Here is a 15155-nt window from a genome sequence, read left to right as displayed (position 1 = left end):
GGCACTCAGGAGCTTGAGCCTCACTGAAATTCAGTGGGACTTACAGTCTAAGGTAAATGTACTTGGGCACCTAGTCAGATTTTCAAAAGCACCTACACACTTAGCACGTGTTGAAATCAATGGGAGTTAGGCACTTAGGCACCTAGTGTGATCTTCAAAAGCATCTATCTGCATGTTAGGTACCTAAATCTCTTTAGTTATCTGGCCCTTAATACCTAAGATATTTCTGAACAAGTTAGTCTCTGTCTTCCTGTATGCTGTGTACAATGCCCAAAGCACAGAGTTTGCTCAGTAATTTGGAAGATGTTGTTATAATAACGCTGGCAAATTGATCATTTTCCAGCCACTCTTTAAGAAAATTCTGACCAATGCGTGGATGTTAAATAGTGAAATACTGGACTCAATAATGTCAACAACTGTACAATTTTGCCAGCACCTAAAACATTTAGAGCATCCTGTTGACAAGGTATGTATCCTTTTCCTATGCATTGCAATTGGCATGAGGTTACAGCAGTATAGGTGGTGATCTTATTTCCAGACTAGGAGCTGACCCTGCAGAGGTCACTCCCTTCCCTTCAGGGCAGCTACTGATTTAACTAACAATTGCTTAAATGAAATTTTGCAAGGTATGTCCCTTACTTTTTCATGGAAATAACCTTTTAGCACTTCCTTTCTACAACTGAAATAGAGGAATTGATCTCAAAGAGGAACCAAAAACATTGGTTAGTCTTACTGTTCAATTGCAACACCCTGGCTACCCGTGCTGTTGCACATTGTTCCTCCATCGGTTCGCTGCAATGCCACAGCACTTCTGGAAGTCCAGCGACTTGAGGGAAGCAAATGTCTTCCCATCCACCAAGACCTTAACAACATCCCCTACCTCCACTTGAAGTCATGCGAGTCCTTTTGGACCCACGTGCTTAACTTTTAATAGTGTGACTTCAACTTTGATGAAGCTTGGAAAGCTGAATGAAGTTCACAAGAAGTCACAAATACCTTGTGAAAGATCCAATGTAGAAGACCCTTGGCTTCAGTCTTTCAGGAAGCTCATGGGCAACCCTAAGCTGCATCCATGCAAACTATGGCAGATGTGTATACTTGTTGCACAAATGGAAACAACAAACAAACAAACAAACAAACAAAAAAAACCACACCACACCTCTCCAGTGTGCAGCTGTGGTCACCCAGAACAGATCATGGAACATAGAATGACTCAATGCTCAATTCACAAATACAAAGGAGGCATCACAGTGATATACTCTACTACTCCCAACACAATTATCTGCCTTAACCACCTAAATGTAGAATTATAGTTGTTGCTTTACTTTATATCTGCCATACAAAGATTGCAGTCATTACTTTAACGTGCTACCGTCATATACACTCTGCACAGATTTGTACACTCGTGAAATACAAGGATAGGTAACAATAGCTCTAAATTTAAAGTCTGCAGGCAGCATCCAAACCTATTATTAAACAGTCCCACATGTCCTCATTAGTTACTGAAGAACCAAATCACCAACATGTAATCATGGATCAATTTTGGACAGAGACAGTGAGTAATTATACAGCTTCTTTTTGCTCACTATCTTCACTTCACGTCTAGACAGATGGTGGATGGAAGGGAACATAAGCCATCTGTCCTGCTCAGAAGCATCCATGCACTGCACGGAGTGCTCTTCTGAAAAGTGGCATTCAGAACAGAATCCTGGGCTGGCATTTCCCGTGTGCTGATTAGCCCAGAGATGCTCAGCCCAGGATTCTCATCAACATCTAACATTGCCAAGGAGTTCCAAGGCTCCTCTGCTCTCTCACCTCATTGCCCTCCATATTTTCTTTTAAAACAAATAAACAGGATTTTCTAGGTGATGCTCACAAGTATGTGGTGAGAGAATACATCATACAGGCTATCAACCCAAGAAAGAGAATGAAGACAGCCAAGCGGGAGAAAGTTGGCAAAAAGATGAAGGAAGAAGCCACTGTCATACGTAACAGCTTCAAAGAGCTGGTATGTAAAACCATCAAGGCCTTTTTAGCTGCATTACAGAAAATGAAAGGTGGGCTGGTTTGAAATCCAACATGAGAAGCAGCTGATTGATAGGCTGTGACTACACTAGGATAGTTTTCCTAAAATCCCCCACTGTTGCAATCACTGGTTCCAGCTCAACCAGTACTAGAACTGGTGTAGACAAGATGTCTGCAGTCACTAGTAGCTTAAGGACCACAGACCTAATTTTCAAAAAGCTCCCAGTGACTTCAAATGAAAATATGGGTCAGGCTCTGCCCCACTGAACCCTGCTCACAACAGGCTTAGGTGGCAGTGATTAAAATGTCAGGGACTGCCTGAAGCTTGTCTACATTAGCACTATGCCCACCTTTGCAACCACTGATGGAGAGAAACCAGAGGGATCAACGGTGGGATATCTTTAGGAAAACTGTCCTCGTCCAGAGAAGGCCTGGAGAGGCAGAAGCCAGGGCTTTGTGGTGGGAGATATTTCAGGCTTGAGTTACTGCTGACTGCACCCTTTGTAGTTCATTGATACCAATGTTCAAAGCACTTCGATGCCTTTGAATATCCCAGTCTGAGGGAGGTGGGTGCCCAACTGCTATTGAAATTCAAGGGATTTGGGCACCAAACTGCTTTAGATTCTTTTCAAACCTCCCAGCTTTGATCATTAGTGAGCCAAGAGTAGTGCATCTTTGGCAAGTGAGGCAGAGGAAATAGCCGCTTGGGGCAATGCAGACAAATCAGCTTTCCAAGAGGCTGGCATTTTATATCTACCATATTATCATGCGGGGTCCAAGCTCGGGTGACCAGATGTCCCAATTTTATAGGGACAGTCACAATATTTGAGGCTTTTTCTTATATAGGCACCTTATATGCCCCCCACCTCCTGTCCCAATTTTTCACACTTTCTATCCAGTCACCCTAGTCCAGGCATGAATCTACAAATTGTTATTCACATGAGTGTGCCTTACTCATGCACTCAGTTCCCTTGGGCCTACTCACGTGACTGCAGAGTTGGACCCCTACTGAAATTCCAGTAGGACGTTCTAAGTGGCCTTCATTGCACACAAAAGCTCCCTCCCCACTGTTTCCAGTTCCAAGAGAGGAGCCTGAAAGCAGCTGCTTGCTTTTAAAACTCTTTGTGAACCACTGAGATGAACAGTGCCTTAAAAACAGTTGATAATGCAACAGAAAAACAAAAATCTTGGGACCCTGTTCCCCTTCATTTCCCAGTCTCACTGTTGGTCCTTTCTATGCAACATTGCAATACACCCAAGACATCCTATTACAGTGTAATATCCACTGCCATGTGTTATTGTTTCTATAGAGAGTCACACAGGAAGGCTGAACGGCCTATAAGTTAGAGAAAGACTAGGAGTCAGGAGAAGAACAAGGTTCGAGGCTGACTGCCATGGCTTCACTCCATGATCTCGAGCAAGTTGCTTAACTTCTCTGTAAATGTGACTCATCCATGTTGACATTTCTCACTAAAATACAGAGCACAGACTTCACCTCATCTCATTTATTTCTAGGGCTCTAATATGGATTGGCTTAATTCTGCCATTCATTACATTGCAAACATAATTTCTGAGAAGAACGGACACAAAATCAAGGACTATATTGAGGAAATGTGTCAGGCTTATCCAGATGTCAGGTATGTGGAAATTAATATCAGAGGCTCTCTCAATGTAAAGTGCTGTGAACAGGGTGAAGCTCAGGTTTTTTGCCCCCTGAATATTTATATAATTTGCTTCCAGGTTGGTAGCAGCAGAATCAGCTGAACCTTATGGTGCACAGGAGCTATTTCTGATCCCATGCTGTTTTACTGAGTTTTATTTGAAAGCCCTGTGCTAGCCAATTTGCATGGCTCAGCATTGGAGGAAATGGGTTTGGTCTAGGTCATAAGATGAGCACCCAAAAATGGAGGCCTCCAAGGTCAGTTGCTGCTTTTGAACATTTTAACTGGATTTTTGAAGGGGCCGCATCCCAGCCCCTGCTTTTGCTGGCACAATCCAGTGGTTTAGCATCTAAATGCTCTCCTTTGTGCCCTCAATTTATTGTGCTTCCAAAATTGCACCTGCAAAATTGGAGGCTGTTTTTAAAAACCCATGTGCGGAATGGCAGCTGCATAAGAAAGGGTATCTTCCTCTCTAAGTGGGCAGGGCCGGCTCCAGGCATCAGCCTAGCAAGCAGGTGCTTGGGGCGGCCAACAGTGAGGGGCAGCACGACCGGCTCTTCGGCAATGGGTCCCTCACTCCCTTTCGGAGCAAAGGACCGGCTGCAGAATTGTTGCCGAAGATTGAAGCGACAGCGGTAGAACCGATTGCGATCGCTGCTTTTTTTTTTTTTATTATTATTATTTTTGGCGCTGCTTGGGACCGGAGCCGACTCTGTAAGTGGCAGGGCAAATTCCTCCAAGACCTCCTGTATGGATTACAACCCTACTGAGTCCGAGGCAGAAAATATTTATCCTTCCAGGATTATAGGATAAATAATATCCTAATTTGGCTACTAGATGCCTTGGTGGTTGGCACACTGGAAATATATTTGGGAGGGATAGCTCAGTGGTTTGAGCATTGGCCTGCTAAAACCAGGGTTGTGAGCTCAATCCTTGAGGGGGCCACTTAGGGATTTGGGGATTGGTCCTGCTTTGAGCAGGGGGTTGGACTAGATAATCTCTTGAGGTCCCTTCCAACCCTAATAATCTATGATAAATATAACACTGATACAGGGGTTGGATGGAGCCAGGGCTGCAATAATGTGCTCTAATGCTAGTTATTGATTTGATGCTAGGATGGCTGGGTGGTGTTGGTTACATGTGAATTGCCTAGGGAGGTTGTGGAATCTCCATCTCTGGAGATATTTAAGAGTAGGTTAGATAAATGTCTGTCAGGGATGGTCTAGACAGTATTTGGTCCTGCCATGAGGGCAGGGGACTGGACTCGATGACTTTTCAAAGTTCCTTCCAGTCCTAGAATCTATGAATCTAAGATCAGACTAGAATCTGCTGGTCTCTCCTGGCCTTAAACTCTATGGCTATGACTACAGACTGGTAGGTGCAGATTGAGCATTTCTCCAGGGCTCCAGATTGCTGCAGAATTTACCCTTTTGTTTTTAAAAAGCAAAGTTATGGTTGAGATTTCCAAACCTGGCCAGGAGATTGTAAGGTTACAACCCAGCCTTCAGTGGCAGAGTGACGTCAGAGCAGAACCAAATATACATTTTTCAGCTTTTGTTGTGGACTTTTGAGCCATCCTTTTACACCAAAGTGAATTTGAAGCACTGCGCTTGTCCATAGTACCTACAGGTCAGGTATGATCTCACATCCTTAGGCCCCTCTAAACTATCAATTGATTTGCCATGACTCAATAAGGAGTCTGCTACATGTAAGGTTATTGTTTCTCTAGAACTAGAACTTTGGTTGTATTATCATACTTCAAAAACAATAGAGTTTAATGACATCAATATATACACCAAACAGCAAAGCTTAAAGTATGTTTCACAGAAGTTAGTTTGTAAAGCACATGCAGGTGGTTGCACAATGTTGTGTGGTTACCACTGGATGTTATTTGCACACTGATTAATTTAAGCATTAAATTTAGCAGATTACTCAGAGCATAGAAACTGAATCCAAAAAATATTTAACCAATCTAACCCTTAAAAAAATGGCCCCAGAGGACTTCTGCACATACTTAACTTCAAAGCACGTGACACTCTTACATCTGCTGGATTGGGGTCTATGACAATTTTCATAATTAGCCTTAAAATGCAACTACAAGTAGATTTCAAGGTTTGTCAGCTTGGCTTTTCTGTTTCTTACCTTGCACTGCAGCTATTGCTGAGTCTTATCTTTGGCCAAGCAAGTTTTGAAAGCCAGCGAGAGCCTCCTAGCCCTGTCTTGCGTTGGAGCCTAGCTGTCATGACTCAGATTTTCAGACGAGTTTCTGCATCCGTCTGCGCCCAGATTTCTGGAATAGTGCCCACTACTTAAGTCTTCTTTACTAGCTCTAATCTAATTAGTGCCTGCCAATTTCTTGAGTATTAATGCCCACATTATTTAACAATCATTATTCAACAATTACATAAAAGGCCTCCGGCTTCTCAGGAAACCTTAGTGCGGTGAAGGTGGAGATTTCACATTAATGTATAAAACATCCAGGGAGAAGATTTTCAAGGCACAAAGAGCAGGTAAGCATCTAACTCCCATTAGCTTCCAAGAGGAGATGGGCACTTAGCTCCCATTTTGTGTTTGCAAATCTTGGGGCCCAGTTCTGGCAGCCTTACTCATAATAAGCAGTAACCCACCTGGCGAGTAGCCATCTTGAAGGTAATGAGACTCCTCACAGAATAAGGTGTTAATCAACATAAAGGTGGCAGAATTTGATTCTATACTAGCACTTACGTTGTACCCTGATCCAGCAGTCCTTACATGGGCAAGTCTTCCTGCTGACATTCCTGGGCACTTACAGGCAATTGTGGATAAAATATGACATAGCTGCATCAGAGACCATTAAGCTATCCAATTCGCCTGCAACGCCGATTGTCCCAGAGTTTTTAGGCTTCCATCCCCCTCAGCAATGCCTTGTGTTAGCCCATGGTGACTATGGGATAATCGGCAGAGAACACCCGAGATATATTAAAGGATGGAAACAGTGTTTGGCTGTTTCCGTTCTACCTTACCTTAGGGCATGACTTTGCTGTTTATTTGCATTGGTTGGGCTCCCCAAAAATGACGCTGGTTTTGCTTTTCACAGAAAGGAACATATTGAAGCTGTTCTCACCTGTCGAGGATTGGACCGGATCAAGAAAAAGTCCATTATTCAGAAAATAGACAAACTCCAAGCAAATGCAGAAAGTGTGGCTGATAGAACACTCTTTGCCGAGATTGACCCTCCAACTCTTGTCACATGCTTTTAAAGACTAGCTAGACAACAGAAATAAGAGCATCCAAAATTTTTACACAGTTCTTCTAGGACATGCTCCTAAACATGACTCCTGCTCCTCCCTGCCCGTAACTCAAAGCATTGTAACAGATGTACAGAAATTGACTCTCATTTCCAGAAGACAAGGATAATGGAGGAGTCAATATATTGCACAAAGAGGTCCCTAAGCAAGCCCTGATAAATACCTAGAGAATAGTATCACAGCGGTAGCTGTGTTTGTTGCTTTTTACAGATGCAGACTAAGAGTCCTGTGGCACCTTAAAGACTAACCGATGTATTGGAGCATAAGCTTTCGTGGGTGAATGCGTCTGATGAAGTGGGCATTCACCCATGAAAGCTTATGCTCCAATACATCTGTTAGTCTTTAAGGTGCCACAGGACCTAAAGAATAGTTATCAATAATTCACAGTTAAGCTGGAAGGGCATATCAAGCAGGGTCCTGCAGAGATCTGTCCTGGGTCAGGTTCTATTCAATATCTTCATAAATTATTTGGATCATGGCATAGCGAATACACTTATAAAGTTTGCAGATTATACCATGCTGGGGTTGCAAGCACTTTGGAGGACAAAGATTAGAATTCAAAATGATCTTGACAAACTGGAGAAATGGTCTGAAATAAACAAGATGAAATTCAGTAAGGACAAAGGAAAAGTACTCCAATTAAGAAGGAAGAAGCAACTGCACAAAATGGGAAGTGACTGCCTAGGAAGGAGTACTGCAGAGAGGATCTGGAGTTTGTAGTGCATCAACACTAAATATGAGTGAACAACGTAATACTGCTGCAAAAAAGGCAAACATCATTCTGGGGTTTAACAACAGATATGTTGTAAGGAAGACGTGAAAGAATTCCCACATTCTACTCAGCACTGATAAGGCCTCAGGTGCAGTATTGTGTCCAGTTCAGGGGCCCCCACCCACTTTTGGAAAGTGGAGGACAAATAAAAGAAAGAAAAGAGGAGAGCAACCAAAATTATTAAAGGTCTTGAAAACATGACCTATGAGGGAAGATTGAAAAAATTGGGTTTGTTTAACCAGGAGAAAAGAAAAGAAAACAAGACTAGGGGTGGGGGAGGGGTATGATAACAGTCTTCAAGCACGTAAAAGATTGTTACAAAGAAGAGAGTAATAAATTCTTCTCTTTAACCACACAGGACAGGAGAAGAAGCAATGGACTTAGATTGCAGCAAGGGAAGTTTAGGTCAGACATTAGAAAAAACTTCCTGACTGTCAGGGTGATTAAGCACTGGAACAAATTACTTGGGAGGTTGTGGAATCCCCATCATAGGAGGTTTTTAAGAACAGGTTGACAAAATGCCAGTCAAGGATAGTCTAGGCTTACTTGATTTTGCCTCAGTTCAGGACACTGGACTAGAATGGTTCCTTCCAGTCCTACATTTCTATTATTCTAACCCTATCCACTAAAAGGCATCGATCACAGAGCAGAGGTATAAAACCTTTGGCTGCCCTCCTAAAGAGCCGGCTTCCCTGTAAGGTGGCCAGGTGTATGGGCCAAGACCCTTAGCAGGGAGTCCAGCTGCAGGCCCTTATGAGGGCAGGCTCAGGGTGGTTTTCTGAGCCTAGTGGAACCAGCTGGGTTGATAACTGGGAAGGCGTAGAAACCCAGGGAAAAGCCAGATAGGAAGATAAGAGTGTCATAAACAGATAGCTAAGGGTTAATGTCTCTTTCACCTGGAAAGAAGTATCTGAAACACCTGACCAGAGGACCAATCAGGAAACAGGATTTTTTCAACTCTGGGTGGAGGGAAGTTTGTGTGTGAGTCCTTTGTTCTTGGTCTTCTGCCTGACTCTCTCTTGGCTATGAGGGGATTTCTATTTCCTGCTTTCTAATCTTCTGTTTCCAAGTTGTGAGTACAGAGATCATAAAAACAATAGGGGTTAGTGTTGTTTTCTTTTGTATTTACATGTCTATAGTTGCTGGAGTGCTTTGAATTGTATTCTTTTTTAATAAGGCTGTTTATTCAATATTCTTTTAAGCAAATGACCCTATTCAATATTCTTTTAAGCAAATGACCCTGTATTTGTCACCTTAATACAGAGAGACAATTTTTATGTACTTTTTCTTTCTTTTTAAAACCTGTTTGAGTTTTTCTTTAGTGGGGGACTCCAGGGAATTGAGTCTGTGCTCACCAGGGAATTGGTGGGAGGAAGAAGTCAGGGGGAAATCTGTGTATGTTAGATTTACTAGCCTGACTTTGCATTCCCTCTGGGTGAAGAGGGAAGTGCTTGTGTTTCCAGGACTGGAAATAAGGAGGGTAGAATCCCTCTGTTTAGATTCACAGAGCTTGCTTCTGTGTCTCTCTCCAGGAACACCTGGAGGGGGAAGGGAAAAGGTTTATTTCCCTTTGTTGTGAGACTCAAGGGATTTGGGTCTTGGGGTCCCCCAGGAAAGGTTTTTGGAGGGAGCAGAGTGCCCCCAAAACACTAATTTTTTGGGTGGTGGCACCTTTACCAGGTCCAAGCTGGTAACTAAGCTTGGAGATTTTCATGCTAACCCCCATATTTTGGACGCTAAGGTCCAAATCTGGGACTAGGTTATGATAAAGAGGGTTGAGGCTCTGTGGGCTGACACAGGCCTCAAAGGTCAGAGGACCCAGTGAGGAGTTGGAGCAGGGGACAGGTGTTGGAGATTTGGGACTGTTCAGCCACTGTAAATAAAAGAACATGAGTGAAGCACCTGCAAGAGGCATCTGAGACCCTTTCTTTGGCAGGGCCGGCTCCAGGCACCAGCGAAGGAAGCAGGTGCCTGAGGCAGCCAATAGAAAGGGGTGGCACTCCGTCCATTACTGGGGCAGCACGTCTGGGTCTGTGGCAGCAATTCAATGGTGGGTCCTTCAGTCCTTCGCTTCCTCTTTGGCAGCCACTCAATCATTTTTTTTCCTCCTCCTTTTTTCGCCGCTGCTTGGGGCGGCAAAAGAGCTGGAGCTGGCCCTGGGCAAGGGAACACTCAGAGAGGCTGAACAGGACTGTGGACTCTGTCGGGCTAAGGAACTGTGTGGGACACCTGCCCCTATCGTGGAGGGCGGGGGGGCTAAGAACCCTGGGTAGGACCCACAATGGTAGAAAAAGAAATCCCTCTGAAGGGCCAATATGTCCAGCTGAGAAGAGGCCGGGGCTGGTTGAGCCTGGTGGCTCATTAAAGGGGGGAGGTGTGTTGCAGGACAGAGGTATAAAACCTTTGGCTGCCCTGCTAAAGAGCTGGCTTCCCCCTGTTTCCCTGTAGGGTGGCCGAGAGTATGGGCCAAGACCTTTAGCAGGGAGCCCATCTATTGGGTGTCTGGGAAGTGGGCAGGCAAAGCCCGCCCACCGCTAAAGGATCCTCCCCCAGCCTAAGGGGAGGAACCACAGGGCCACAGAACCCACTGAGTGCGGGGGACAACTAATAAAAGAACAGGGACAGGAGTGAGGTCAAAGGGTCAGAAGGAGGGAACCTAACGGGGACACCGAGCAGTAGCAGGGAGCCCAGCAGGGTAATTTGCTGAGCCTAGTGGAACGAGCTGGATTGATGACTGGGAAGGTGTAGAAACTACCTCTGAATAGGAGGGATCCTTCCACAATCCTGGAAGGATCTACAGGACTACAGCCCTGTGAAGTGTCAAGGAGCAAGGCAAGGATGTGAAGTAGTGGGTAGTAGTGCACAGCTCATTTACACTCAGACTGTGCGCAGGGAGCTAGCGATGGCCCATGGCACTCACATGGTGAAGTCACAGCAGCACAGAACTATTGACATAGCAGAGGAGAAGGTGGGTGTTTTACTGTGTGTTCCCTACATCCCTGTTCTTCCTGAAAAATCCATGACAACCTGCCAGCAGTGTTCAGAATGCAAATGCAAGTCCGATGCCAGCAGCAATATTAGACCAGATCCTCAGCTGGTATAAATTAGTGGAGTGCTATTGACTTAAACAGATTCATACCAGTTGAGGATCTGGCCCATAATATCCAGATTAGGGGTATAGAGTTTACACAAAAGGAATTTGTCACTTTGCCTCTAACCTTTCTATCCCCCTCGGTGCTATGACCTGGGCCTCTGGTTTGCTCCAGGGACCACTACTCCAAGACTGGGTCTCTGGTGTCAGCACATCTCTCTCACTATGGCTCCTTCAGCAGGGCCAATGCACTTGGCCTTTCCCTCTTGGGAGTTGTGCAAGCAGCAGATGTGTGCAGTGTCACAGGACAGCCTTAGCAAAACAAGACAGTGTTGATTAGACACCAGGAATACAGTGGCTAGGTACTTTGTGTTCAAAAGACAAAGCCAAGCCTGAATGCAGAGCTCTTGCTCTTGGTCTGGAAGGCAGCCTGCACGCTTGCAGCTAACCTCCCCTCTGAGTCTCATCACTGAGCCAGTCAGCTTTTCACTGACACCCTGGGCAGCCTCACCCAACTTACTCGACCCCCTAGGGTGGCCAGATGGCAAGTGTGAAAATTGGGAGACTTCTTGGGGGGTGGGGGAGTACAGTATAGTTGCTCATATAAGACAAAGCCCCTAATATCAGGATGGTCATTGATAAAAATCAAGATGTCTGGTCCCCCTAGACCACCAACCTGGGGGGAAAAAAAACAAAACAAAAAAAACACCAAACACCACACTGAAAGCCTCAGGCTTTAGGGATTAAACATCAAAAGTAACTTTCTTGGGGTTCAGCTTAAAGGTTACAAGCTAAACAAACGCACCTTGGGTTAGCACTGAGGAATCCACAAACCAAAATAACCAAAAAGGTTCCTAATCACATCTGTCTTAACTTTCCCTGTGCTACTTACATATCTGGGGTTCCAAATGAGGAGTGTGTAGGTATGATGCAGATGATTTCCCATACCTGGCTCAGAGTTTACAGCTTGTTGCTACCTTCCCATCTCTCCAGCCTGAGAGAGGAAGAAAAAACCTCCCACACCCAGCAGTTTTTCCAATTTGAAAGGGTACAGCCTCCCTGTTGGTTCACCTGGTCAGGTGGCAACTCAGGTTAAGCTTCTCTAAACCCTTTACAGTTAAGGCAATTAGGGTACTGACTGGCTGGGTGTCCATAAAAGGGAGCTACCCCTCTCCCCTGCCCCCCATTTATCACACTAAGTTGTGTGATTTTATCACAAATCTTGCAAGATTTTGTTATTCTTAAAGCTCCAGCTTCTGAGGCCTGGGTTTACATGGGAATCTCAGCTTTCATTTTCTAGCCTTGCTGGCTGCAGAGGAGAGCTTGTAGTTCAAAACATGAGCTGGATGCACCCTAAAGACTCAGAAACCAAAAGGCAAATGAAAAGCACTCCCATGTTTATCGGCTGATTTCAGTCTCATGATTTTCTAGATATTGGAAAAAAAATCATGTCTCATTCAGAGGTGCAATCCTTAATTTAGGAGTTATCATTTCAGGCAGGGCCTGTTTCTAGGCTTTGTGATTATATGCCTAGCACTATACAAGGCACCACTAGAGACAGTTGCTGCTCTGGGCCTTTTTACATATTGAACTTCCAGGAAAAATCCAAGCCAGTCTGGTGCCCACAGAAGCAGGTGAAACTTGAGCAACGGTCCCTCACCCATGTAATATTAGAGTGGAGAGGGCATTTGAAGCTGTGGGTGAGTGTTGATCAGCTTTGCAAAGACACAAATCTTGAGGCAGGATTTGAATGAGGAGATGACAAGGCCAGGGGCTCTTGAGTGAAGAGCTATTTATCCTACAACATGTATTTGAATATTAAATCGATCAGCCTGGTTTTATTGGGAAAACACTTCATTTGCCAGGACAGTGAAAGCAAGGATTAATGATGTGTGTATTAGTAAGTATTTCACTCTTGGGTAGTAAATAGCAGAGCCTCATTATACTGGTGACTTGCTGTGTTTGCTGGCTGAAAAAGGCATTGTCTACCACTAAGTGACATTTGTATTAGTTTTTGGAAGGGGGCAAACTGCCTGCATTACTGCTGGTAGCACTCCAATCCTTTTCTTAAATGATTAGAAACTTGGGCTGCAGATTCAGAACCGGCTCCTGCCTGCTCAGTGTTTTGTGAGCTGCCTCTGAAAGTCTCTGTTCTGGTGGATTGGGCTGGTTCCTAAACCAGTCCATACCTATGCTATGATGCCTTGATTTGAGGCTGATAAGTCAGTCAGTGAGGGCCACATCCTGCTTGCTTTACTCCAACTAGCTTCAATGTGAGCACATGCAGATTTAAGGCAAGCACAGGTAACCTCAGAGTTATGTTATTACTCTCAGTAAGTTAGAGCTTTGGGATTCTGCTCTTTTCCCAAGTTTGTGATGCATACGATCTAGTGTAACTTTACATGAAGTTGACCAGATGTATTGAAAAAATAAAAAGGATAAAATTCTGGCCAGGCTTTACCATCCCACCTGTGATTATTTTTTGCTCGTTCTATAGAGATGATTTGACAAATTACAAACTGATTCCACAGAGGCTCTTAACTGCCAACAGGTACATGGTTTGATTACAAAAAAGGACAAACTACTAGAATTAGAGGAAGTGGTAGTGATAAAGTTTAGCAATCTGGCCAAATCAAGCCCCTCCCTCTTTCCATTCATATCCCACAGCTAGACTAAATATCTGTAAAATAAAGAGAAAGATCTAGTTTGGCAGCACTGATGTTTCAAGTAATGAGCTTGAGTCTCACCAACAAAGTATTAATTATTCCCCAAGGACATGACTGGAATAACATGCATTTATCTAAGACAGATGAAATAGTCTTGTTACAATGGTGCACAAAATCAGGGAAATGCAGTGAAAATGATGGTCTGCAGACCCTGTGAGAGAAATTTAGGGGTCCAGTACATCATGTTTGCTGGGGGTCCCACACCCTCCCATTTCATTTACACAGATGTTAGATAATTTGGGGGGGACCCCTGAGCTCACCTTTTCTCCCCCGTTCATCAGCACTGATGGCCAGTTTCTGTATTCTAGACTGTAGTCTGTCTTTACTAACATCCCATACTAAGTTATTTAGAACAGCAGCAGCAGCAATTCTTTGTACTTTATGATGCAGTGCCTTTCACGGAAGCATCCCAAATCACTAAAAACATTAAGCTTCTCAACTCCATTGTGAGGTAGGTAAATAATATATTATACCCATTTTACAGGTGGAAATGTATGTAGAGAGAAATCTAGTGATTTGTACAATACCAAGCAGCAAGCAGGTAGAGTTAGGAATAAACTAATAAATTAATATTATGGAGGTGCATACACAGCTGAGTTTTAAGTTTATACATAGACATACTCTATGCTGGGATTTAGGGGATATATAGTGACATCATGACTACACCAGATTGTAGGTTAAGCACTTTAATGTCATCAGAACCCCATTTTTTATTTGATGGGTCAGATGATTAAAGAAAAAAAAGTTGTGTTAAAAAACAGTATAGCAAATCAGCTTTTTAAAAAAAAATAAAAGCAAGCTCTCTAGCCTGCATTATGTGACTTCAAGATTCTGCTTTTCATGTATGTTGGTCACAATCCTGTCTTCAGTTTTGTGGAGCTAATAAAATATATACATACAATTCTTCTATGTCCATCTTTTTGCTAGTTCTGTAGTGTTTTACATACTAGGAACAATGACACCAACCAATACTTAACACTTGTATTGATCACCCTTTAACTTTGCCTCAGACAAGTAAGATTACCTCAGCATTTGCTATATTCCCTAGACTTCCTTATCGTTAGTAGAGGAAAATACCTCAAATCTAGTAAATGCTGAACTAATCTTATTTGTCTAAAACAAAGTTAGCAAGTTTTGAAAGAGTGACCGCCAGCAGGGCTAAGTATTATTACACCACACAAGGATATAGGACTATGGGGGAAAAAAGGCCACTTACTGTGCTTTCCATCTGCCAGATACTATTAAATATTAACCAACCCTCAGCACACTGAGAGTCAAGTAATCCCTTATTAAGGGATGAGGAAATAGGTAAATTAAGTGGCTTGCTTGGGGAATGTAGAGGAAGCTAATGAATGAACCAAAATGATCACTTACAAGTTCTGCTCCCGCCCAATCTCAGTTAATATTTGAAACAAGTACAGCAGGACTAGACACGGAAGTGTTTCTGGCACCATTACTAGAACCTGATTGTACAACTGGATCTGTGCAGGTGGGCTGCTATTGATTGCATAAGAGGTCCATTGTCTCAGGGTGAAGGGGACAATTAGATCATAGTCTGACAGGCATTAAATGTCACCCAAATATCCCTATGGC

At 43.7% G+C, this 15155-nt stretch overlaps 1 protein-coding gene across 1 annotated transcript in view; it reads left to right on the top strand.

Moving 5' to 3' along the window:
• Window positions 1-7228, top strand: part of EXOC3L4 (exocyst complex component 3 like 4) — a 46958-nt gene extending 39730 nt beyond the window's left edge. The window contains exons 10-13 of the mRNA XM_030559358.1: window positions 344-466; window positions 1856-2008; window positions 3541-3662; window positions 6763-7228. Coding sequence (XP_030415218.1) covers window positions 344-466; window positions 1856-2008; window positions 3541-3662; window positions 6763-6925 — 561 coding nt within the window. The 3' untranslated portion in view covers window positions 6926-7228. The remainder of the gene's footprint in view (window positions 1-343; window positions 467-1855; window positions 2009-3540; window positions 3663-6762) is intronic.
• The last annotated feature ends 7927 nt before the right edge of the window (window positions 7229-15155 follow it).

This window comes from Gopherus evgoodei, chromosome 4 (genome assembly GCF_007399415.2).
Source record: "Gopherus evgoodei ecotype Sinaloan lineage chromosome 4, rGopEvg1_v1.p, whole genome shotgun sequence".
NCBI classification, from domain to species: Eukaryota; Metazoa; Chordata; order Testudines; family Testudinidae; genus Gopherus; species Gopherus evgoodei.
Note: the sequence above shows the minus strand (reverse complement) of the source record. Positions and strands in the feature narration are given on the sequence as shown.